Below are 25763 nucleotides of genomic sequence, written 5' to 3'. Positions count from 1 at the left end.
TTTCCTTGCGTGTCCCGTAGACCAGGGTCACGGAAGAAGACAAGCTGTTTCCCCTCAGCCTCCCTTTCACAGGAGCATAGCCAGGACCTGTGAAACGGAGCTCCTTTCTTAGAGCTAAGCAGACTTTCTCCACAGAGAGGCTTTGGCTTCAAGTCAGGATCAAAACAAGAAGGCGTGCTCCATGGAATGATATGAGAGATCTCAGGTGATTCTCTAGAAGTAATCTTTTGGAAGAGTCCCTGTTCTCTCATCATGAAAGGAGAGGTTTCCTGAAAAAGGAGATGACATGCAATGCTGGCAGGGCTGTGGCGAGAGGCACATGCAGACTCCACTAGGAGAACTTCTTTCCTGGCATTGTTGATCCATGGAATGTCTTTGAAAGCAATAAAAGGTTCTCATTCAGACAAACATCCTGGGAGCTCTCTCAGTCCCCTTTCCCTCACCCCCACCTCCAACCCCAGGGAGGCCTTTTCTGCTCTTTCTCCAAGATCATCTCAAGTGCACCCACGCCTTTCCGTCGCTATGTCCCCACCCGACCCCTCGTGTCCAGGCTGCCGTCTTCTCTCACCACATCTGTGGCTGGAGTCTCTTAGCTGGTCTCTCCCCCTGCTCTTGCCCCTCTTTCTCACCCTCAAGGCAGCATCTGCAGGCATCTTTGAACTCGTCCATCGCAGCATATGCCCCAGTACTTAAAACGCCCTGTGGCGCTGAGCAAAGCCCAAACTCCATATTCGATGTGCTGGGCCAGTAAAGGATGGAGTTCAAAGTGAGTGGGTTCTCACTGTAAATGGGTGGACTTTTACACAGTGCACACGGACACAGAGACACACACACCCAGAGAGAGAGAGAGAAAGACACATACACACAAGAGTAACATAAAAATGTTTTCAAAACTCAGGCAAGTTCCAGTGCTGTGCCTCATCCTCCTGAGAGCTACTGGGAAAGGAGAAGGCCCTTCACCAGCAAGGGGAGCTCAGGGCCACAGCTTCACTGCAGGCAGGAAGAAATGAAGGGGGCAGCAGCATCTCAGTCGGCCTCAGAGGCTGAGTGTGTCATCATTTGGCCAGAAGAGGGGCAGCCCTTTCACAGCACACCCTAGCAGGTGCTGGAGTAGCATTGCCAGGTTACTGCCTCTGGCCTCTGGTGACCCCTAGTCTCCATGTCTTTCAGGGCCAGCTGGGTGCAGTCCTGACTCTCCGCTGCAGTGGCCTGCACCTGAGTCGCCAGGTGCTTTTAGGTTAGGTGGCCCAAGCACATCAAAGAGTAGCAGATTTTCCAGGGGAGGAGAGAGTTGGGCCATGCAGGGCAAGGACGACTCATCCACCTTCTTAAAAATACTTACACCTAATGTCAGTTATAGTCAGTTCCATACTTTCAAAAATTGGCACCAGAAAGTCAGATCTGTAAACTCCATCAAGTTGAGGTAGCCAGCTTTCCAACCTCCAGCCACAGCCTGCAGGCTGTAGGTGCTCCAAGGCACAGTCACTGTGACTGCACAGCAGAGCCTCGCAACCATGTGGCTTTGCTGGGAAGGGCCCGGGCTCCATGGCAGAAACCACCAGGGAGGCCAACAGTGCCTGCCTCTGTGTCCCTCCCAGCCTCATGGTCATGGGTTCCCCTCCCCCTCACTCTCCATGCCCAGTCACAGCAACCTTCTCTCCAGGTTCCCTTAAGGCCTTTTTACCTGCAGTGTCCCCAAGAGACCCTTACACCCTAGATCTTTCTGTGACCGGCCCCTGCATATTGTGCAGATCTCTGATCCAGTCACCTCTGAGGAAGGCCTTCCCCGCCCAGCCAGTAGAGTGCCCTCCCACCCTCCAACAGGCCAGCCCCTCTGCAGTCGCTCCCTCACGCTCCCATCAGCCGAAACTCGCGTCTCTGCATACTCTGGTGCTTTCAACCCCTAGAACATGGGCTGTCTTCTCTTGTCCATGTTTGCTTCCCCAACGCCTAAAGCAGTAAATATGTGGCAACAAGCAGCAAGAGCCTGTGAAATGTCTGCAGAAATTGAGGGACAGCAGAGTACAAAATCTTCTACATTCTGTTACAGCTATTCAGAAAATGATTATCTAAAACTAGAGGAAGGGTTGGGGTGCAGGGTAAAAGTTGCATGTAAGTATCAAAGAAAAACTAAAACAGCCCACCTAAAAATATTATATCTTCATCCATGATGTTACTACAAGAAATTAAAAGAATCATTTTTCCTACATTTTAGTGATAAATAATAGCCTTGATAGAAAGCCTGTATAGGATGAATTAGAAATAGTTCTAGCTGCTTTTCCTGTGCAATTTTGAATTCTCACACAACTTTGCAAGCATTGCTGTCCCCATTTTACAGATTTAAAACCTGAATCTCAGAGGTATTAAGAAAGAGTTAAGTGGTTGAGCCACTTTATGATTCCAGGTCTCTCCAGCAATGTCTCCATGTTGGTTGTGTCTAAGAATTTTTTTTCTTTTAGAGGCAAGCTCTCATTCTGTCACCCAGGCTAGAGCACAGTGGTTCAATCATAGCTCAGTGCAGCTTTAAACGGCTTGGCTCAAGCAATCCTCCAACCTCAGCCTCCCAAGTAGCTGGAACCACAGGCAAATGCCACCACACCCAGCTAATTTTTAAAATTATTTTGTAGAGACAGGGTCCTGCCATGTTGCCCAGGCTGGTCTCAAACTTCTGGCCTCAAGCAATCCTCCTGCCCCAGCCTTTCAAAGCACTGGGATTACAGGCATGAGCTATCACACCCGATCAAATGTTTGTTTTGAGATAAAATCTATATACTGTGAAATGCACAAATGTTGAACCGCAGTCTGATCAGCTCTGACAAATACGTGACTCATGTAATCAACACTTCTATTCATATAAGGAGCATTTCATCACTCCAGAAAGTTCCTTGGTGAACCTTCCCAGTCAGTACTCCTCCCCCGTCCTCCAATCTCGTTTCTATAACCATGGATGCCTGTTCTAGGACCTCACATACAGCAAATCATACAATATGGACTCCTCTGTGTCAGTTTCCATCCAGCATTAAGTTGATATTTCTGTGTGTTGATACCATCTATTACTTGGAGACCTTTTTGCCACTCAAATTAATGTGTGTGAAGTGTATTGCTTACAACACATACTATGGAGGGTTTTGTCCTATTGAGTGTTGCGACTGCTGGACTAGGAATCAGCGGAACCGGACCACTAGATGACTTTGTGGCATTCTCAGGTACTTGGCTGAAATACCTCTGCAGATGCATTTCGGTAGAGGACTGTGTTCCTCTCATGAAGATATAAAGAAGAAGTGCCAGGTGACCATGTAGTATAGACACCTGACAAAACCCCGTTAGCCTCCCTGTGACGATGGGTGGCCAAATGGGTGATAACAGAATTATGGTAAACCTAAAGAGTCGTCATCATGCTCATCTCCTCTCCATACCTCTCCAAAAACTTGCTAACAAATATCATAGTAATTGTCTTCATCTGTTCTCCAATATGAAAGTCCCCAGAAGAATGGCCAGAAAGCAAGAATCTGGATGTGGTCGGGTGTTTGACTAGGCCTTGAGTTTCTTAAGAAATGGCTGAGAGAATGAATATTTGGAGGAACCTATGGGTATATGTTTGAAAGACCCTGTTTGAATGACCCTATTATGTTACTTATATTTGGATTGGGGAGAAGGAGGAAGGGGAGGAAGGAAGGGAGGGAGGGAGGGAGGGAGGGAGGGAGATGGATTATCGAAGTGAGGTGTGTTGAATTGGAGGACTTAATATACTGTATACATTGAGAAAAACCACAAAGGAAAACAATCCCATCTATATTGTACTGTGTAGTACTAATGTCCAAAGCAGTGGTGGTGGTGGTGGTATTGGGGCCTTTCTAAGAGGTGGGTAGATTTCCTAATAAACTAGAAGGAAACAAGCTTAAGGAAAATTACCTTCCTCTTATGCAACTCAGGATACCCTGTGGCCTAGGTAGGCATTCCTAGATGAGAAGGTGCAGGGTAAAGATAAGCCAGATGACAATTACTTTAGCTTTTACCTCCGAGATACTTTGCTTTTGACAGAACTTTCATCTCTAGGAAAGAGGCCACCTGCGACAGATACAAAATCTCCTAAGTTGCATTTTGGATGTGATTGTTTTGTGGTTTAATTAGCTGATGTCTATAAAGCGCTTTGAGGATAGAAAGTCCTAAGTGGCAAGAGCGCAGCGGCCTCTTGTATCCAGGGTGCCACTTGCCAGCAATGTCACAAGAGTCGCTAATCGGTCCAGTCAAAGGTGCTTTATCTCCTGTCCTCAGGGTTTTGCCACCTCGTTCCAGCATGGATAAATCTTTACACCCTAGATCCAGTTATTAACAGTAACCAGTAATTTCCAACCAAGATGGTGCTGGCTTTGAAGCCTGGAATGCTGAGGTCACTAACAATCTTATCTCCTTTTCATTAAATGGCCCCTGCATTGCAGCTGTGAGTCAGCCACTCCCCACCTCAGCTAGTCAGAGTGGAGATCAGTGAAGTAGCCGGAACTAAGAGGACTCTAGTTACAGTAATTAATCTAGCTTTCCCCAGGTTGATGCTACTGTAAGCACCCGGGATCAAGAAATAAAGCTAACAAAAATTAATTCCACGATTGCAATTATAGATGTAGAACAGGTACAGACAGACACAGCACCTTGTAAATATGTATGATGCAAGATGACATCCCCGAAGTCTTATATGGTTATTTAAGTTAAAGAAACCTGTTAGACACCTACTTGTGAGCAGGCAGCTCCCCAGAAGCTTCCCAGCGCCGCTTCAGAGAAGTGCTTTCCTCTTCAGCTGGCTCCGACTGCTGCCTGGCTGAACGGGGAAGGCCTCAAAGTTGCACAGGGCTGGACAGGGCAGAGAGCAGGCATGTTCCTGGGCTGGGCCCCACTCAGGAGGTGGGGGCCGTGCTCCTCTGTCCCAGTCAAAGGCCAAGCAGCCAATGGGCAGGGGGACGCGGCCAGGGCAACCACCTGGTCTGGGAAAAGGAACAAGCTTTGGGGTGGCATAAACTGCATAGACCGCGTGCGGTTCATCCCCTGGAGGACAGAGGCCTGACGCACTCATCTCCACACATCTCAAGCATGTCTGCTAGAAAGGTCTTTCTCCAGAATATTTTTTAAAACTTTGTTTAAAAGGAAGTTAACTTGCTTAAATCCTGTATTTCTCCTAAATAATTATGTTGTCTGTGTAGCTTATAGAGCCCTTTTTTGCCTAGCTACAGTTCTTGTTTTATGTCAACTATGTCAACCATATTTTTTTAAATATAAACGAAAATGATCCATTTATATATAGGTTGCACTATACATGCCATTAAGTTTTCCTTTCGTGAAGTGAACACCTGTAATTTTTTTTTACCACCCTATGCTTTATTGACAAGTAGGCACATAATGAAGGCCATGTTCTCATTTACTTTCCACGAAAGCTCTACTGTGCTAGCCGGACTTTGCCGCTGGTATCTGGGGCATGCATATGGATGGATGCATTTATTTCCATTTGTTTAGTAGTGCTTAACAGCTGCTGATCCCAAATGACAAAATCTACCAACTGCGATCCCATCAGAAAAGTGGGATCAGCAAGAGGGGTGCTCAGAGGATTTTAAAGTGCCCATTAGGCACCATCCAGGAGGACTGGACCGCATATCCTGAGTCATCTAAGGAGGCTCCCAGCAGAGGTGACAGTGGTGACGGTGGGAGTGCCCCGTGGTGGTTTTATTCTAAGTCTACACCATTGCTGATTGCCACACAGCGGCCTCCATAAGGGTGGCCACGGACGAGGCCATGGTGCAGGGCCTGCTCGAGCTGTTCTGCTCCCTCTGCCACTTCCTCTCCACTGCCTGCACCCTCCGCGGGCCAGTGCCGACTGACTCCATTTCCCTGAGGCTGCCTGAGCATTGTTTGAGCTCTGCCGGCATTCCGTTAGCCTCTGTTGGTGGACAGTCCCACCGAGTCCGCTTCCTGAGCAGACAGGACCGCCTGCTGTTTTCTTCTCCTCTCTTATCGCCCCTGTCATTAAAGGAGAGGTCTGACTTCCACCTCAGTTTGTGTGGAGGGACAGCAGTAAGGGAACAGGGGGAAATGTTCATTACCGCTGTTAACACCACAGCATTTCTTACTGCCCGGACATTCGCTCCCTCTTTGGGAAGGATTAAACCAAAGGATAAATTCGTGAGCATGTAAGGCTTCAAGCTACACCCAGGAAGAGATATTGTATATTGCGAATTTTCTGGGGGAGCTCTCAGAATTCATTTTTTGTTATTTCCCAGTCTTATTCTCAACTATCTGGAATCTTGACTAGGATACTCTGTGCGACTTGAGAGCTTTTTCCTGAGGCTTTTTGTTGTTGTTTAGCAGCTCTGTCTTTCTGAAAAAGAAACATTACCCCCAGAGTGCAGCTTTCCTATTCACACTACACTGGCAGAAAGTTGGATCAGGAACCAAATTCACTGGCATTCTTTTATTCCCTTGGAACCTAAGCTATTCCTCAATTTTGCTTTTCTAAGAAAAGTAGAAGGGGGAAAAAAGAAAGAATATTAAGTGCCACTCACAGCTCTGTATCTTAAATTCCTGAAGACATTTTGCCAAGGCTTTCATCAGTCTCGGCTTTCCTTATTAACATCCCTGTCCATACATCTTCTCCTATTTATAGCACTCAAGAGTCAATTTCTTCCAAGAGGTACATTAGCAATTTAACAATAGTCTGCCAAAAGATCTCATACTCTTAAAATATTTCTCCACCTAAACACGTTCTTTGCAAGTCTCATAAGCAGACCTGTTGAGGAAATGTGGTGTCCGACATCTAGTTTGAACTAAATATTAAAGTTTTCCCAAAGCAAACTCAGTGAAAAGGGGAGAAAATGAAATGAGACTGTGAACTTCAAAAAATCATCCTGTGTGACACAATCTGTTTAATAGCATTCCCCACAATGGTTTTAGAGAAAGTGGTATGGAGGTGGGAGTGTCAAAGGGAATTAATGTGTTAAAGAATGATCAAAATAACATCCGGGGAAGGAATGAAAACTAACCAGTGTGATTTTAAAGCTGCGTTGTTATCTAGATGGAAGAGATCTGAGGAAAGGGACCTGTAGTTAGGGTAGAAGATAATGGCACACTGTGGTCTCTCCTTTTCTGGAGTTTGTGTTAACTACTGTGGGCTCAGAAACGGGCTTAATGACTTCTCCAGCATTTGGTCTGGCTTTTTATCAGTTCACTTTAACAAGAGCATAAGCCAGGAAAGCCTAAAAAATGGTTGCAGCCAAACGTGCCCTCCTCCATGCTGCTGTTTGCAACTCCGTGAAAGTACGTGTGGATGGCACCACTAAAGGACAGCTCCTGAAGGTCAAATGAATGCACACGGTCCGTGAGTCAGAAATATGAAGGGCCCTGTGGACCCAGACATTGCTCCTGCTGTTTTGCTGCTGTAAAATGCTCAGTGAAACCTAATTGAATTTGACAATTATAAATTACATATTGAAACCGTATAGTTCACCTAAGGAATAGCAATGAAAACAGTGAAGACACCAGAAGCCAGAGTTCAGGAAATGTCATATTCACATAGAAATACTTTAAATTTTTCTCAAAGCTTTATTTTCTCTTTTTTCAAGAAAAGCTCCAGACCACCCAGTGCACGAAGTCCTTTTTGGAAGCTGTACGTAAAATCATCACTTTAATTCGGCTTTTGTCATACTAAGGCTGTAAGCACATGTATAATGAAGGAACTGAACTGTCAGAAGAGAAGAAAAGAGCACAGCAGATAAGCTCACTCTTCTCTCTTGTCCTTAGGAGCTGATTATACCCTAGCGGAGGAGATTTGTGGAAGTTCAAAAATCTTTAAGAGGGAGGTAAAGATTAAAGGAACGTGTATCAGGGCCCACACTCCCCTCTCACTCCTCACAGTTCTGTATCTGAGCATGGCAGTTCGGACCCGTTGTATGAACACAGTATCCACCACCTGATTTCTTCTCAGCCCACAGGAAGCCTTATTTAAAGAAGGGAATCCACATCCTTGCTCTCCTTCTAGAGCTACGCGCGCTCTCCCACACAGGCGCTCCCCGTGCCACCCTTTAGGTGTGTCCTGTGCCTGGAACCATGCAGAATGAACCACTGACTGTATCTTTTCTATAAATGACACAATGGGAAGAAATAAGAAATTCCCTCAGGAACAGTTAAGTGTAAAACAAGCTGGGATGCTCATCATCTTTCCTTAAAAGTTGATTGGAGCATAAGCTTACTGCCCAGTCCAGATGTCAGTCTAGGAGCAGCTGGCATGGAGAGCCGATGTTTTGTTCTAAGGGGACCTCATCCTCTTTCTTCCCAAGGTCTCTTGGTCTAATTAAATTTCAGGGAGACAGAGCCTTGGCAGAAGGTTAAAGGAAGCAGCTAGACTGCAGTATTGGAGCTAGGCTCAAAACTAAATTGAGAAGTTTAACTGGGTTCGTCTCTGGTTTCAATGAAATACTTTTACAGTGTATGGTAGCAATGTCTGTTTCTAAGCCTTTGAAAACCATTTTTCTTTTTCCTTAATGGTAGTTCCCTGGTTGTTTTTATATTATGAGCTCCTTGTAGAAAACTACAGGAAACATAATTACAATACAAAGCTCCATTTCCCAAGCCTACCAAGATTATTTGAAGCCAAACCGGGTTTTAGGGTTTTGCTAACTGTAAGTTCACTGCCATGAATTGCATCCTATGCCGTGCTGGTTGATTTGCAGCCAGTGTGATGTGATTAAACAATAACCGTGTTTCTCCACACTGTCTAGCTGCCATAGGATTGAGAGGGGAGGGATGGACTGTGTGACTCCACACTGCACAGCTTCCTCTGGGGAAAAAGAAAGAGTATCTTTGTGTGACGCTTATAGCAAAATAGAAGCCTGTAGAAATATATACAAGTTTATTTAGGGAGGGGAAAGAAAAATAAATTACTTTGTTTTTCTGCTTATATTGCTGTTTCCTTGTAGCGCTATGTTAAATTGCTAATTACTAATTTTTGTATTCTACTTTTCCTGAAGAATCTGTATATGGACTTTTAGGGCCAGCAGAAATAACTTGTTTTAGTATTATTAACACTCTGGGGAGGAAACTGGTACTTTAGTGTATTGCGAAGTGCAAAGCGTTTGAAAAAGTTGTGATGGATGATGAGAACGAGAGGGAGAGTCGCCGTGTACTCTGCTGCAGCCCTATTTCAAGCCCGCGGGTGCAGACGTTCAGTAGGATCCGGACAGCCTCTACTCTAGAAGGCTTAGCAGAGAAGGTGAGCTCCAAACCCAGGGCAAAGCAGTCCCGCCCCTGCCCTCCCGACCTTTCCCGTCATGAATCTAGAACAAATTCCCCCGCCTGCCAACTTTCAGGAAAGTCTGAAGAAAATAAGCAGGAAAGGCTTTCAGTGGCAGCTTGACTGTGTGTTACTTTCACAGGATGAAACTCCTTTCAGGCTGTTCTTTAATTTGTATGTAGCTGAAATAGAATAATCGAGTATTTCTCTCCTTCGAAGATCAGCTATTTTCGTGCTGCCTTCGCATTCTTTTTATTTCGAGGAATCACATCTTATGTGTTATTTGATGAGTATATTTGTGTATGGAAAAGCTAAATATTTATCTCACTTCTAACAATTATGTATCTCAAAGTCTTTTTTCTTTCTTCCCTCCTTTCCTTCCCCTCTTTCTCCTTTCCTCCTCTCCTTTCTTCCTTCTTTCCTATTTTGTAATTCATCTTGAACTCATCTCAATCTTCAGGTAAATCAGTCTTCACAGAGCTGTAACAAAGACATTGGTGAGCAGGGGCTGAGAGCAGGATTAATTTCTTCTCCACTGGTTTTGTTTTCGCCAGCCTTCCTTCCAAGGACGCCTCTTAAGTAGATGGAAGTGAAATGCCCTCGTTTCCTCGAGTGGAGCAGTTGGGGAAAGCGGGAGAAGGAACGCACTCCCAGAGGGGACACTGGCGGGCAGTGCGGGGTCCTGCAAAGCTGCTGGCTGCAGCTCCGTGCTGGATCGTGGAAGGACAAGTGGGTCGAGATCAGCATTTTCTTAGGAACAGAATCGAACCGAGTAGAATAGGGGTAGAATAGAATAGACCGTCTATAGAGTTCCTGGACGCTAATGCTAAGTATTGCTTCGTGAAACTCCAGTTTCGTTTTATGAACGCGTGTGTGTGCGGGAGGCGATGTGAACTGACTTTACTGTGGGTACGAAAAGCCCAAAGCCACCGCCCAGGAAGATACGTCCATGGCGCCTTAGAAAGAGGGTCGCACGCTCCCACCGAGACAGAGGGGTCCACGAGTCCTGGGACCTCGCGCCCCACACCCCAAGTCCCTTCCCCGCGGGGCTGCTGGCTGTGGGTAGGATGGGCGCTTGGCGCGGGCAGCCCTGCAGCGGGAGCTGAGCGCGCTGGGCACGGGCAACTGGGAGGGGCGCCTGGTGATTTACTCACTTCCCTCCTAGCCGGAGAAGTGCAGTAATTCGAAACAGTTCTCACAGTAGTGTCCCTGACAACTTAATGTAAAAAAAGAAAAAAAGAAAAAAAAGCATTAGGAGTCCAAGGGACTCGTTGGGGAGAAGAGGGGTGGAGGTGGCTGGGGCGAGCTGGGGATGGATCGCTGTCACCGTCCTCACGGGCCCGCACAGCACCTTCTTAACCGCGACCCAGTGATTTACGGCGCCAAGAGCCGCAACTGAGCGCGCGCAGCAGGGACCGACAGCGGGAACCCCGGAGCCTTAGGGAGCGGAACGGTGGGGATTCCCGGGGCTCGGGACCTGCTGGCCCCCCGACCCACACCTGCTTCGTCTCCCCCTCTTCTTCCCTAGGACTTTCTGCAGGGCGACTGCACCAAAGCGAAACAGAAGCTGAACTGGAAGCCCCGGGTCGCTTTCGATGTGAGTGTCTCTCAGGGCGCACGCCGTCCGCTGCGGGCCCCGGGCTGCAGGGTGGCAGCTCTCAGGGTCGGGCGCCTGCGATGCCCACAGCCCGGAGGGCGGGGTGCGGGAGAAGTGAGGGGAGCTGGAATGAGGGACGCGGAGGCCTCTCTGGGGCGGACACCCGGGGTGGGGTGTCACCAGGAGAGAGTGGCAGAGGCTCCTCCCTCACGCCCACCCCTGTGTTGCAGGAGCTGGTGAGGGAGATGGTGCACGCCGACGTGGAGCTCATGAGGACGAACCCCAATGCCTGAGCATGGCCGCGGAGCCCGCCCGACCCGCCCTCCGGCTGCGATCCCAGCAGAGGCACCGTGGGGATGGGGAGGGGCGTGCCAGTCTGCGGGTCCCTGTGGCCCCTGCTGCCACCGCGCTGTCCCGGCCGCAGGAGCCGGCCGCCCCGCCGAGTTTTGTAGCAGCCGGGATGTGACCCTCCGGGGTTTGGGCCGCTTCGCTTTTGTCGAAGCCTCCTCTGAATGGCTTTGTGAAATCAAGATGTTTTAATCATACTCACTTTACTTGAAATTATGTTGTCAGACAACAAATTGTGGGGCCTTCAAATTGTTTTTCTCTTTTCATATTAAAAATGGTCTTTCTGTGAACTAACATTTACAGGGTCGGTGTGGATGTTTTCTCCAAGTTATGAACACGGCTATAAGGGTCCCCAAACAAAAACCCCACAATCCAGGCCTTTGAATGAGATCGCTGTGGTCAGGCCTTGCCCTGTTTTGAGAAAGCCCTTGGTGGGAGGACTCCTGCAAGGCTAAGGGGGCGGGGGTGCTCTGGGGAGCCTCCTCCTGAGTCTTCGCCTGGGACATTTCTTTCCCCTCCTGGTGACAAGTCACTCTGGAAACCTAGTTCCTGTGGAAGGGAGGAACTCACACCCTGGCTGGTCTTTGCTGACTATAATTAGAACCCAAGGGCTCTCACCACCTGAAAAGAAGTCTTGAGAAATAGAGGGGGGTCAGAAGAAGAAACTTGAAGGTAAGCAAATACTGTTGGAACATTCCATGGCAAAGCCCCCGGGTTACCTAGAGGTCTCTGAGCCTGTGCCTTTCCTTGTGGTCTAGAATCTTCCACACAGTGCTTATTTCCACCCTCTTCTTATTAATACTAGGTCACTTTTAAATCTAAGCGTAATGTATTCATTCAGCCATTTATGGTAAGTGCCTAATACGTGCCAGACGCTGTGCTTATGCACTTGAACATCAGCGTGAATCTGAAGTTATAATAAAAAGGTTTAAGGCTCAGATCTGGTTTCGTTGAGTGCATCATTTAGGTGGCCTGGGTGAGACCACAGGTGTGTGCTCCTGAGCTGTGTATGGTGTACAGCTACAGGTAGGCTGACGCACACATGTGCAGGACACCCACAGGCAGCAAGCAGGGATTCGTGTACAGGTGTATACCTCTGCATGAAATTAACAGTATTTTGCCCTAGAACAAATTAGGTCAGGACACTTCTCCCCCTCACTCCCCTTCCAAGCAAAATAAAATAAAACTTTACAGCAAATGGAATTCCAGCCTTTGCACATGTGTGTGTGAGTGCGGGTAAACTATTTCTGAACGTCTTCACGGCAGGTTTATGATCTGGGGGAGGACCGAGTCTCCAACGGCTGGCGCAGGAGAGAGGGCTCTTTGTGTGGCTGCCCAGTCGCTGCGAAAGCATGCTGGCCGGGCGGCCTCGCCCTCGACGGAGCAGAACTGGGGGGCCTGAGCTAGCCCACCCGCTCCTCAGAAGCTGCCCCAGGACTCGCCTTCTCTGCACTCCCAGGCGGGAGGCTGCTAATTGGAAACACATGGTTGCTGGGAGGCCGGGCCTCCGAGCCTGGGCGGGATGGTGGGCACACACACAGATACACGGTGTCACACATCGGCTGGAACACAAACATCCATGCACATCCATTCACAAGTGCACATACACTCCACAAACGTGCCATCTCAGTCACACATTCTCACAAACACTTGCAAACCCAACTCCCAGACCCACTGTCACACACATCCTCCCACAAATCTCACAGAGTCACGTTCCCTTTAGCCTTGACCCTGATGGGCAGGCACCCCCTCTCCTCTGACCACCGGAACCTCCCTTCCCACACCCAGGAGAGACCATTCCAGGGGCCCTCAGGCTTGCCGTGGCCCTGTTTAATTCAATGTTGCTTGTTTGGACACTTAGAAGAGATTCTAGGCAGGGGTTTATAAAACTCCAATTGAGCCACGATGTTGAATTCTACTTCTCCAAATAGATGGCAGCATCCCTGTTTGAAGGAAACTAAAGTATTGTTGGTTGCAACCTTCTCACTGCTCCTGCACCCTGAGTAATGGAAGGAGTGGGAGTTCATTTGGCTTCCTGGTGTATGTGTTTAAAAGGAAAAAAGGAGAATAGATTTACTTCGACATTTTTTTTATCTATTTCTGTGCTATGAGAGAATTTCATTTGGGCATCCTTCAAGACAATTCTTATTACAGGGTTTCTTCTATCTTAAATCTCAATTAAATTTCAGTGAACTTACTGTTTCTTGCTCTGCCAAATTTTGGCTATTCTATTCGTTTCAAATATTATAAAACATCTTCCACCTTGAGTTTTTTGAAGGAAAAACTGAGAAAGTTAAACCTTCAGTACACTCACATACCATGGCAAAGCAGTTTTGCCCGAGTTTGTGCAGGAGGTGCGTGGAACCCGGGCCTCGCAGCGGCCGTCTGACCCGCAGGCCAGGCCCTGTCGCGGGCTCTCTCCGCTGCCCTTTGTCTTTAAGGAATTACGAGCGAGCTAGGCCCAGCGTCATAAACCTGTCGCACCTCTGCAGCTGTTTAGGGGCGCAGGCTCAGCCGGGCAGGCTGCGCGACCTTAAGGGAGTGCTAAAGTGCTTGGGCCGCTGGTGCAGCGCGCAAGATGGCTCCTTAGGAAGGCGGGGTCCGCTTGGCCTGGGGCGCTGGCGAGGGGCGGGTCGGCGCTGGCAAACCCTACAGGCATGGCTTTGGGTTCTTTTTCGCCCCTTTTAGTCGCCTTCGCCTGCACCAACACCAACACCAGGAACCTCGTAGAACCTCTGGCAGCCCGTTGGAGGGTTCCTGGCAGATGTAAGGAGTGTTATTATAACACTAATGTGTTATTAGAGCTTGGAGCAGGCAACACTTTAAACAGTGACTTGAAAACAACCTGAAATGTATTGTTTACAAGTAACTTTTTAACACCCCCCCCCCCCAAGTCTCAAAGCACCCTATGCACTTTATTTGTATTTGGGAATGCCTACGGGGTGGATTCTGTTTTAAGGTGCAGCCCACACACGTCCAGGTATTTTCTACAACTTGCAGCTTTGATTGGTACTCGGGTGGCATGGAGGGGTGGGGGCAACGCCCATCTAGGTTTTACAAAGTGAGTGTCCTTGTGTGTGCGTGGACGTGCCTTACAAAGAGGTCTTCACGTCCGTACGTGCCACCCGCACCCTCCAGAAGTTGTGGATTGTCATCACGGGTCGCCAACTTTTAACAAGCAGCAGTGGCAATGGGGGGCAACACGGTGCTAGGAACTGGCCCGCCGTCCACAGTGTCCCTGAAAACACTCAGGGTCCAGGCCTGATCTCCAGGAGTTGGAGGAGGCGCCCCCGCCCCGTGCCGAGCGGGCCCAAGGCCCGAGGCCTCCCCGCTCACACCCCCGGTGCCCGGAGCAAGTCTTCGAGGGGCCGTCGGGGTTGTTACTCGCGACTGGACCTCGGGCCGTGTTGCTATCCTCGGCCCCCGAGCCCGCCCAGGGGTCTGCACGGCCCGGGTCTGAGCTGCGGGCTTCTCCTGTGGGGCGCTGGGAGTGAGCTCTATCCCCAGAGCCCATTTCAACGTCCCAGGTGTGACTACGGCAGGGCAGGCCCCCCACCCTCACCCCTTCCTCGGCTAGAGCGTCTCTGCTGGGAGCCGACGACCGCGGCCTGACCCCAGGCCCCACCGCCCACTCCCGGCTCCCGCCCTTCCTCCACGGTCAGGGGTCACACACAGCGGACGCCCAGTTCTCGGCTGCCCCTTTGATCTCCGAATTTGGGAGCCAGTGTGTCCGCTTGAGCGTGCACTGCCACGGGCACTGGCACCCTTTGCTGCTGCGGGGAGGAGCCCCGACGGCAGGTGGGAAGACCTGGCTTGCCTGCGTCCCCCGCCCCCCAGCTCCCGCGACCCGGGGCGAGGCTCTGAGCCCCTGGGCTTCCCCGCTCCGGTTTTGAGGGAGGGGCCGGGCCTTCGGGCCTGCAGACCCGCCACCGCGCGTGCGCATGCGCCGGCCGCGAGCCCCTGGGTGCAGGACTGGGCGGCTCCGGCCCGCGCACTTGTCCAGGCGCCGCGGCTTAGCGCGCCCCAACCTCCAGCTCCGGTGGAGAGCTGGGGCGGGACGGAAGCACCGTGTTCATCAAAGTGTCCCCTCGCCGTCAGCAGCCCTGGCCTCGCAAATGCTCCAGTGCGCTCCGGCGCACGCAGGGACTGGCGCTGCAGCCTCCGGGCCAACGGCACGCGAGCAAAGCTGGTCGGCAAACTGGGACACGCAATGGAAGTTGGGGCTGCACCGAAGGGCCCGGGCAGGCCTAGGAGGAAGCTGCACAGCCCGAGGCCCGGGCGGGAGTGGCGGGCCGCGGACAAGGGAATGTATATTTGGAAGGGGTCAGGACCTCGGCTGGAGTCTGGCTTTTTATGGCGAGGAAGCCGACTGGGAAGGGCCTTCTGGCGAGGCTTTCCTGTTGTGCCACTTTTCTCCGGCAGCGCCGGGCGCGGGGAACGCGGGGCTGCACCGGGGCGGGGGAGGGGGCTTTACCGGCGGCTCCGAGGACTCCACTGTGGGGTCGGGCCCGGCGGGTAGGCCCGCCCAGGAGCCAGCTGGCAATTGCAGCGGACGGTCACGTTAAGCCGCTGTCACCAAACACTTACTATAAATCACTGTCCTGCGCCTCCCGGAGAATCCGTCGAACCTGAGAGGGGGGAGGGGGATGGGGGTGGGCGCGCAGGAAGCCCCACAGACACCAGGACATCAGCCCCTCGAGTTCTCTCTGGGAATTTCTAGCACCCGGACGGTCCCTGACTGTGGGAACCACGGTGGGCCGTCTTCCTCCTAAGCTCTCCCTGGGACACCGGGCGCGCCCCCTCGCCCCTGGGTTAGCGCACACCCCTCCAGGCGATGACCAGCACAGCCACTGCGAGGCCCGGCCTTGGCTGCGTGTGTCCTTTGCGAGTGATGATAATAAAAATCATTGGAATCGCAAGGAAGCCCTGGCCCCGGCTCCGCAGCCGCTGCTGTCCTGAATGTCCCGGCTGCGGAAAGACCCCGCGGCCGGCCCGATCCACGAGTGAACACCCGGCTGCACACCGAGCCGGGCCTACCGGACTGGCGCGGGGCTCCGGGGACAGGCTTGGCAGGGCCCTCCTGCGCACCGTCTGGGACGCCGATTTTGCCAACTTGGAGGACAATTTTTGTTTTCACTCTACCAACAACAGATTTTTAAAAATCCAATGGCCGCTGAAACATGCTTCTCCCCCACCCCCGCCCCCCGTCCGGTTTGTACGTCTGTAGCCATTAACGAGCCCCGGCACAGCCTCCGGGACCAATGACCTGCTTTTATACTGAAGGAAATGCGGAGGCCTTAAGAGTTAATGGCGCTAAATGTGTTGGTTTTCCTGCTTTTTCCCCCGGGGTAGGTAATGGGAGGGGGGATGTCCCTCTCTCCACCTCTTCCCTCCCCTCTCTTTCCATCTCCCTCTCCCTCTCCCCCATCTCAGGATCTAAGTCGTCCTCAAAGCTCTCCAAAAAACTCCTTCCTTTCCCAACCTTGAGTACATGGAACCACATCCCCACCCCGCTGGAGCCCCTCCCTGGAGCCCCTTCGGCCTCTCTAGGCCCTGCCTGGGGTCCCACCACTTAGGTCAAGCCAGAGGCCTCACTGCCTGGTCCTGGTTCCCGCTCTGATGCTCTGATGCCCACTTGCTGGGCTCACAAATTGCTCTCCCATGCCCCCCCAAGTAGCACCAAGCTGTGTTGACTCAGGGAGTCAAGGAGCAGCCCACTGAGTCCCCGCAGTAGGAGCGGCCTGCAGTGGCAGCTACAGGAGAGGGTGGGCAGTCGAGTCCTAACGACACCCATGGGGACCGGTGGGCTTGGAGAGGCCCATGGACAGCCCAGAGAAAGAAGATGCTCTTTGGGAGAAAGGGAGGCATCCTCTGGACCGGGAAGGGGCCAGGGAGAAGCCCCACTGAGGCTTGCCAGGTCACCCTCCCAACCCCAGGCAGGGAGATTCTGAGCTGGGAGCAATTCCAGGCCCTCCCCAAGGACCACACAGACCCAGCCTCTTCTCTCTGGCTGTGTCTCCCAGTGTGAGCTCCAGCCTTCTCCAGGACAGGGCCAGGTCTATGTGCAAGGAAATTCCAGATCCTACTGCATCTCCCATAATACGCTCAATATGCTGCAAATTTGAAATCAGTGAGGGAAAAAATCAAGTAAACAACCAAAAAAATAATATAAACCAGAGTGTTTCTTTGGGGCAGGGTAAGACGGGAAAGGAGCACAACAAAGCTCTTAAATTGAGCCTTATGCTCTCGCGCTACTTTGGTTTCCAAGAAGGTGGATATGGTACATTCTGCTCAATTTTCCACTCGTAATCACGTTGAGAAGGTTCGTGGAGAAGCTGCTTTCATTTTGCTGAATGGGTTTTGGAGCTGGAATTCATTTACTTAAGTATTGTTTCTTTCCCAGCCGACTAGGACCTGGAACCTGCCAGTCAGGCTGCAGTGTGGCCACAAGTCTGTCCAGGCCTGGGTGCAAGCTTGGCATCAGGGCTGCATCCGGCCCATCCCCCAGATGGTGCAGTGGAGGGTAGGCATGCAGGCCCCAGAGCTGGGCTGGGAGTGGGGACATCCGGGAGAAACTTTGGGGCCCCACAGCCTTCTGTGGGGGCAGGAAGGGAGAAGGATGGGGAAAAGTGACAGAGACAAAGAAACAGAGACGCAAAGATGCACAGAGCCTAATGGTTATAGTAGATTCCCACCAAAAAGGGGGAGATGGGTTAAAAAGGGGTGGGAAATCAAGGCCACAGAAGTTCCAGACAAGAAGATACAGCCCCAGTTGCAAAGGAAGACATTCGGTTAAGGTGGGAGGGAAATCGTCAATAATAAAAGCTCTTTGCAGGGAACTTTTTGACTTTGTTACAAATGGAAATAGATTTCAGAAAGTGGGTTTTCTGAAGCTGGCATTTAGGACCCCATGGCAAATCTCAGTGGGTTTCTCTTCCTGCCTAAGTGGACATTGTCGGAATAAATTAAACTTCCCTGTCGGGAACTCTCCTGAGCTCCCCTCTCAGATTGGTGGGGGGAAGACTCTGACACAGTCTCTTGGTCCCACACCCCAATCTCTCTGCTTGGCTGAAGAATGGCTGCCCGCACACAATCATATTCTGTCCCGCCTGGCCAGCCTTATGACTTGGCTACCATCAATCTTGTCCCCAACACGACATTTGTTTATGACGGGTGGGAAGGGCTAATGGCTTCAAGAACTGTCCGTGAAATGCCTATAGTGGAAAAGGCCCTGCAATACCAGGCAGGCCCAAGGAGCAGGGGACCCGGAGCTAAGCTCTGAAGCAAATGGCCCCGGGGAGCCCTCACAAATGAGAGCCCCTCTCACAGAGCTCTTAGAGGTGGGGCAGGAGTAGAGGTAAACTGTCACTCCAACTTGCCTTGCTTTGGGTGCCGCTAACAGCCTCAGAGAACACTGGTGTGGGTGCCTGAGGCCTGATCAAGTATGGACACTTCTTGTCCCTCCCGGGCAATCTGTCCCGGCAGCCTCAACCTGCAGAGGGTTCAAAATCTCTTGGGTTTTGCACCATTAGGAACAAAACTAATGACATTCCACCTTAAAAACGGAGACCCTTCCTGCCCTATGTCCTTTACTCGCCTATCAAAGTTAGGGAGAGCCCAATAGGACTATAAGGCACTCTTGTTTCCTGACCCTTGTTTCTGACCCGGCAGGAAACAGCCAGGAGCTTGCAGGCCACCAGCACAATCGAGCCTTATTCCTTTGCAAGCATCGATTATGAATGGCACAAATTTTGTGGAATAATAAATTGTAAAACGCATGCTTGTTTGCTCTCAGTCTGGTGAGAAAGGTCTGCTACTACAGAGCCCTGGAAAATTCAGCACCGGTTCCTCCCACACGTGCAACATGCCAAATGCAAGACTGCGTATGGCGTGTGGCATGCTGGCATTTATGTACTCATGGCATAAATTGCTATTAAAATAAATGTGCCCATTTCTACATAAAGGACAAAATACTTATTCTCCTAAGGCTTTTTACAGAGGCTATTTTAAAAATTAGCCGATCTCCCGCCATGGATCTGGATTGCCGTCACAGGCTAATTTCAAAATGTACTGGCTATTAGTTAAAGTATCAAGGAGTTTTTCTTAGAATATTTCACAGGAAAATTATCCTTATTCCTAAAACAGTACAAACCAGACTTTCAGACCTCTAAGGAATAAGTCGTTCCACGTTAAATAAGGTTGGCAGGAGTTGGTTTTCTGAAATCGGATGTGAGAATCGAAAAGGTAATGTACTGATAGTAGGAGACATTACATAGATGTGGTTTTTAAAATCCGAATAATGAGCAGAACTTCTCTCCTTCCACTCAGCATAGCTTCTAAACTTGCACAGGCAACGAGTGCAGAAATGACTACGTCATGTATGTTTAACACAAACATCTTCTTAGACACATGTATGTTTCATGCCTAATTTTCAAACATTCGAATAGACGAGGGTAAAGCAAGTTGCTAAGCAGCTTTCCTGGAGCAGCCTGTAAACATTCTCGACCTGTGGGCCAGGGGCTCCTCGCCGACCGCAGAAACCGAAGCACCGCGCTTCACCCCATACCCGCTTCCTCTCCTGCAGCTGGGACTGGAGACCCGCAAGGAAGGACAGGGGCTGCTCGTGGCCCACTCCTAGGCAGGCCAGACTCAGAAGGGCCCCCAGCCAGGAGCAAGCCGACTCTTTCCTTCTCCCAGGTCACCCCAGCAGCTCGCTCCCGCCGCTGGGAACGGTAGGGAAAGCCCGCCGAGCTCTCCAGGCCGACCTGGGCCTGGGCTGACTGCGACCGCCACCTCCTCCGGGCTGCAAAGCCGAGGCCCGGAGAGTGGAGAGTCGCAGGCACGTGTGGGCTCCGAACACGCTGAGCCCGCCGCTCACCCAAGGGCTTCTGGCGTCCTTGAGGCCGAGCGACTCTCCGCAGGGCCACTGCCAAGTGACTGGTGGCCTCTGCAAACCTCACACGCTGCACGAGGACGCAGCCCTGTCGGGGAGGCCGCCTGGGGCCGCAGCGCTGGCCCTGGCAGGTCTGGGGCGGCCAGGCCTAGGCGGGTGGGCCGGGGGTGGTCCTGCAAACGCGCAGCTCCGGGGCCCGCGCCTGGAGGCTGCGGGCCGGCGCGGGGCGAGCTGTCACCCGTGAGCAATAAAGTGCCTCTGACCTTTCCACCCCAGCTGCGCTCCTAAACACACGTGTGTCTTCACAACAAAGGCCAGCGAGGAGGAAATGAGAGCTCGGCGGGGCCCTGCAGCGCCCGGCAGAGACGCGGGGTGACCGGGCGGGGGGCAGGCTCCTCCGAGCGCCGCGGCCAGAGCCCCGAGGGCGCTTCTCCCGGCTCGGCGCCCCCGCCCCGTCCCCATCCCCGGCACCCCGCGCCTGCCACCCTCCCTCAGCGCGGTCTTCCTGGCACCCCGATGAACCCAGCTGAACTAACAGGGGTCTCCTTTCAATCTGTTTTCCCCAACGACTCATTTCAGGAGGAGGCCGCGGAGACCGGGGCTGATCTGGGGAGAGGCAGCGGGGCGGGGTGGGGAGAGGAAGGAGCTCCAAACGCAAACAGAAGCCGGCCCCGGGCCGCCGCGGGTAATTACAGCTAATTAGCTGGAGAGCGTTCCCGTCGCGAGCGGCGTCCAGGAGGCCGGCGTCGGGGCGGGCGCGACTCGGAAGGGACTGGGCCTCCGAGAAACGCCCCAGCCGGAAAGCCAAGCGTGGGCCGCGCGGGTCTCCACCCGCCAGCCCTGCTCCACACAGTCCAACCAGACACGTCGAGAACGGCACCGTCTCCGGCCGACCTGCTCGGCCTCAGGCTGGGCCCGCCCGCCCGCGGGGACAGGGCCGGGAGTCACCTGCTGCAGCTCCCCTTCCGGGCCTCGACACCCCACTGCGGCTGCGGGCCCTTTGTCCGCCAATCCCAGCTCCTCGCTCGGCTCCCCAAAGTGGAGTAAGACACCAAACTCCTGCAGACTGGCGCTGGAGTCTTCGCCGTCACCCCCTCCCCTTCTCCTGCCCCGAAAGAGGCTGTAACCCGAGGAAGCTGGAGGCAGCCCCGGGACCTAGCGCCGCGACGGCCCAGAGAGATTGAAACGGGGCCGTGAGGCCACCCCCAGCCGGCCTGCCCCAAAGAGACACCCGCGCCAGCGCCGCTGCGATCTTCCCGGCGATTAGGTTACGACCCTGGGGGAGGGGACCGAGCGAATCACAGGCCACGTAGAGCAGTTTTTGACTGAAATTAAAGTGTATTTATTTGCAGCAATCCTTTAACAATGATCAAATTTTGACAACAAGCAACAGCAATTACTGCTTAAGTGTTGCCTCTAGATAGGAGCGGCAGATAGCAGGAAACTGTATTATCTCCAAAACAAACTGCAAGCCCCCCCACGCCTGTAATCAAATCGCCATCTCCCCAAAGTCTGATTGGCAGGGCAGATCACCCTAAGATAAGGAATTTATTACATTTCCTGGGTTATTTACAAAAGGGGGAGGGCCAATCCGGATTGTCCCCTAGGTTTAACTGTAAATTAACAAGAAAAATTGGTTTAAAAAGAAACCACCCTAGACCAAAGTGTTCTGCTCCTCTCGCCTTCCTTGTTATTGCTTTAAATCTTTTTCAAAAATAATTGTTCTACAAACATATTTTCTAAAATAGTTTCCCAAAGATTAAATATCCCTTTCCAACCCGCAGTATATTTTTTAAAAAGCAATCCTTCTATGTAATACATGAAGGATTGTAAATGGGGGAGAATTATATACATACATTTAAAAACTAGTTTATTTTTCCTTTTATAAAGGACTGAAATTAACAGGAAAAAATCTATTCAGCATCTGGCTCACAGGGATGTATAATTTGCATTGCAATTTTATATGGAATACACAAGCCAAATATTTGTGCACATCTGGCCGTACAGTCCCATCTCTCAGCACACAGGTATCACCGTAGTAAGACCGCGGCTGATTCATGGGCCTAAAATTTCCGAATCCTGGTCTGTCATTAGTGAGAAAACGTATTTGTTTATATGCCAACTCCAATCTGTTTAGAAAAACATCTTTTTACTAGCCTCAAAGCAAGCTGACTATATAGCACATTTTGCAGAAGATGCTGCAGGAGAATAATTCTAAACAAAAAGACTTTCAGTAAAATTTGACACGGACTAGTCAGAGGGTTTCTCCATTTTTCAGAGATTTAGGTGGAGAATAGGTAACTTCTAGTGTTTTATCTCTGAAATCTTTTTTCGTAATAATTAAAGCTCTATTAAAGTATCCAGATATAGGTCTCATTCAAACTGAATGGTAATTTATTAATAAACAATGAATACGTTCAACAAAAAAGAAAAGAGGATAGAATAAGATTAATACAGTTTCCCTTTTTATAATGAGAAAAAAAGCACAATTTAAAGTTTCAGGCAATTTAACGTCAGGTTTTGGAAACACTTTCTGGCGTTTGGTCCACGACATCCAACTACAAATTAAAAATAAATTACTATGTTGCAATTTACATTTTAAAACAAGTCCATGAATAAAAAGAAAGCGACTTTCATAAACGGGGACTTTCCCCTCCCTTCAACATAGGATAAAATAATATCTTACAGGTGAGAGGCAAGGAAGAAGGCAAGAGAGGGGAGACGGGGGGAAGGGAAAGCAGGTCTCTGAAAAGCAAGAAGAAACTTACGTGTTATCTGGAGTAACACTGTCCTTTAATAAACCATGATTTTGCTGTCTCTGTACAAAACAGTTTACAGGTTTGTTTATTTAGATAAGGCAAAGTGGAGGTGGCTCTGAATTAATCTGTTAAGAAAATAGAGTTTTCTTCGTGCTGGTGCTGGTGAGCTGAATTTTTGGAGGGATATTCTGTTCGCTGGTGTGGTGAATAATCTCAAGGTTTTGTTTTGTTTTTTTAATTGGATTTTTTTTTAGTTTCGATTTTGCCTTGATGGGTTCCTTTGGTTTTTCCTGCTTTGGGGTTCTATTCAGTTCGGCTTTGAGAGGGTGTCAGAACTTGCTACAGTCATAGACGAAAGCTCCGGACGTGCGGTACAGCGACTGGCTGGAAGGGAAGGCCATTTGACAGCTACTATTCCCGTTCACTGGAGAGTTGTTCAAGCCGATCCTCTGCGACTCGAACATCTCCCGCACCGAGTGGAAGTTCTGCTGCTGGCCCGGGTAGCCTGCGGCCGCCGCCGCCGCCGCCGCGCTCGCCAAGTGGCCCAGGTCTCCGCCTGCCTGGTTCAGGTACCACGAGGTGAGGCGGCCCTGGTGGGCCGCAGGGTGGTGGCCGGCCTCCTGGCCTGCCCCGCCGCCGCCGCCGCCGCCGTGACTCAGGGACGACGAGCTGCTGCTGGTGACCGGAGGCAGAGAGTAGTCGGGCAGGGGGTCGTCCACGGCCGAGCCGCCCGCGCCCCCGGGCGCGCCCTGCAAGTGGCCCCCGCGCTCGCCGGCCGCGTACAGGCTCATGGCCTGCAGGTTGCAGTGGTAGGTCCCGGCGCCGCCCGCAGCCCCCGCGCCCCCCGCGCCACCGCCGCCGCCCGAGCTGCCCGCGCTGGAGCTCTGGCTGCAGGGGGAGCTGTAGAGGGAGCTCTGACCCGGAGAGTAGGCGCCGAGCGCCAGCGGGGGTGCGATCCCTGCGCGCGAGGACGCTGCAGCCGAGGCCAGAAGGCCGGAGCTGAGCTCCGCTGCCGCGCTCTGCGGCGACCCCCGCAGCGACGTCATGATGTTGTCCACGCTGAAGCCCTGGCTATGGTGCGGCGGCGGCGGCGCGGAGGGCGCGGGCGGCGGCGGCGCGGAATCCGCACCGTCCAGGCTGAGCGGCCGCGCGGAAGGCAGGCTGCCCGGGGGGCTACTCCCGCTGGACAGGCTGCTGCTGCTGCTGTCGGGGCTCTCGATCTTGGGCACCGTGGCGGCGCTGCCGCTGCCCAGGGCGGCGGCCGGGGACAGGGGCTGGGGCGGCGAGGGGCACGTACCGTTCTCGGTCTTGATGTCCTGGATGCGCACGGGCGGCGGCTGCGGGCCGGGCGCGTTGCCGTCGGCCTGCTCGGGCGGCGCGGGCGGGGGCTGGCGGCCGGGCGGGGGCGGCTCCTTGAGGTGCAGCCTGTCCTTCTCCTCCTTGTCCTTCACCGCGTCCTTCTTCTTGAAGCGCCGCCGCCGCCGCAGGAAGCTGCCGTTCTCGAACATGTTGTAGGAGTCCGGGTCCAGCGTCCAGTAGCTGCCCTTGCCCGGCTTCTTGTCGTCGCGCGGCACCTTGACGAAGCACTCGTTGAGCGAGAGGTTGTGGCGGATGCTGTTCTGCCAGCCCTGCTTGTTGTCCCGGTAGAAGGGGAAGCGGTCCATGATGAACTGGTAGATGCCGTTCAGGGTGATCTTCTTGTCCGGGGCGTTCTGGATGGCCATGGTGATGAGCGCGATGTAGCTATAGGGCGGCTTCACCATGTCCTTGGGCTGCGGCTGGGGCGTGTAGGGCCCGTAGGCGCGGGCCATGCCGCCCGGGTACTGCTCGGCGTGCGCAGGGTGCGAGTACACGCTCATGGGGGCCGGCATGGCGGTGTAGCCGCCCCCGGCCGCCGCGGCCGCCGCGCGGTAGTAGCTCTGCTCGCCGCCGAGGTAGGGCACCACTCCCAGGGAGTTGGGGCTGGACACCGAGTAGCGCGCCTGCATGGCCCCCGCTCGCCGCCGCCCCGCGCCGCCCGCCGCCCCCCACCCTCGCTCGGGCCGGGCCGCGCCGCGCCGGCCGCCGAGTCCGAGTCCGGGCCCGGCCGAGCTGGTGCCGGCCCGCTGCGCTGTGCGTCCGGCTGCGCTGCCGCCTCTCCCGGCGCTCGCTGGGGCTGGCTCCTCCGGCGCCTCGGGCTACCTCGGGGCCCGCGCGGCCGCGAGGCGGGGTCGCTGCGAGGGGAGAAGGCCGGGCCGGGCCGCGGCAGACCGCCTTGCAGGAACTCGCGGCGCAGCTTCCAGGCGCAAACGGGGAAAAGCAGACAGAAAGAAAGAACAAGCAGGCGCCCTTCTCGCCACACTGCAGCGCCTTCCAGGAGACTCTGCCCCGAGCTGCCGGCGAAGGCGGCCAAATAACCAGGGCGGGGGGGGCCGCGCGCCGGCCGCCTGCCCGGGCCCCGCGTCACCTTTTCTCGGTCTCTCGCGCGCCAACCGCTTAAGGAAGCATTGGGAAAACTTCTGAACTTTTGAGCATCCGTCACCCAGGCGAGGACTTTTTTACGCAGTTACACTTTTTTCCGGGCAGCGGGGCCCCGCCCCGCCAGCGGCGGCAGCCAATGGGAGGTGAGAACCGCCTCTGAATGAGCCGGAGGCCGAGCCCTGCCGGCCCGCTCCCGGAGGCCGGAGGACCGCGGGGCTGACCACACGCGCGCCGGCCGCCCTGGCCCGGGCCCCGGCCCTGCGCCCGCGCCGGCGCCCGGCCCGCCGTCGGTTCGCCCCCCGCAGTCCACCTGCCCGCCGCCGGCGCCCGGCACACCTCCCACCCCGGGCCCTCCGGACCCACGCCCGCTCTTCGCGCAGACTTCCTGGGTCCTCCCGGGCCCCGTGCAGACCCTTCCTCCGTCCACCGCTCCCGAAT

At 53.0% G+C, this 25763-nt stretch overlaps 2 protein-coding genes across 3 annotated transcripts in view; one reads left to right on the top strand and one right to left on the bottom strand.

Annotated features, from left to right (window-relative positions):
* Positions 1-11507, top strand: part of GMDS (GDP-mannose 4,6-dehydratase) — a 629552-nt gene extending 618045 nt beyond the window's left edge. For both annotated transcript variants that reach the window (XM_007973861.3, XM_007973862.3), the window contains 2 exons: positions 10797-10865; positions 11096-11507. In XM_007973861.3, the coding sequence (XP_007972052.1) occupies positions 10797-10865; positions 11096-11158 (132 nt within the window). In that variant the 3' untranslated portion in view covers positions 11159-11507. The remainder of the gene's footprint in view (positions 1-10796; positions 10866-11095) is intronic.
* A 9917-nt stretch (positions 11508-21424) lies between these two features.
* FOXC1 (forkhead box C1) lies at positions 21425-25395 on the bottom strand. Its single transcript, XM_007973863.3, has one exon. The coding sequence runs from the start codon at positions 24851-24853 to the stop codon at positions 23195-23197; it is 1659 nt and encodes a 552-aa protein (XP_007972054.2). The 5' UTR covers positions 24854-25395; the 3' UTR covers positions 21425-23194.
* Positions 25396-25763: the final 368 nt, after the last annotated feature.

This window comes from Chlorocebus sabaeus, chromosome 17, assembly GCF_047675955.1.
Source record: "Chlorocebus sabaeus isolate Y175 chromosome 17, mChlSab1.0.hap1, whole genome shotgun sequence".
NCBI lineage: Eukaryota > Metazoa > Chordata > Mammalia > Primates > Cercopithecidae > Chlorocebus > Chlorocebus sabaeus.
This window is presented reverse-complemented; position numbering and strand designations above follow the sequence as displayed.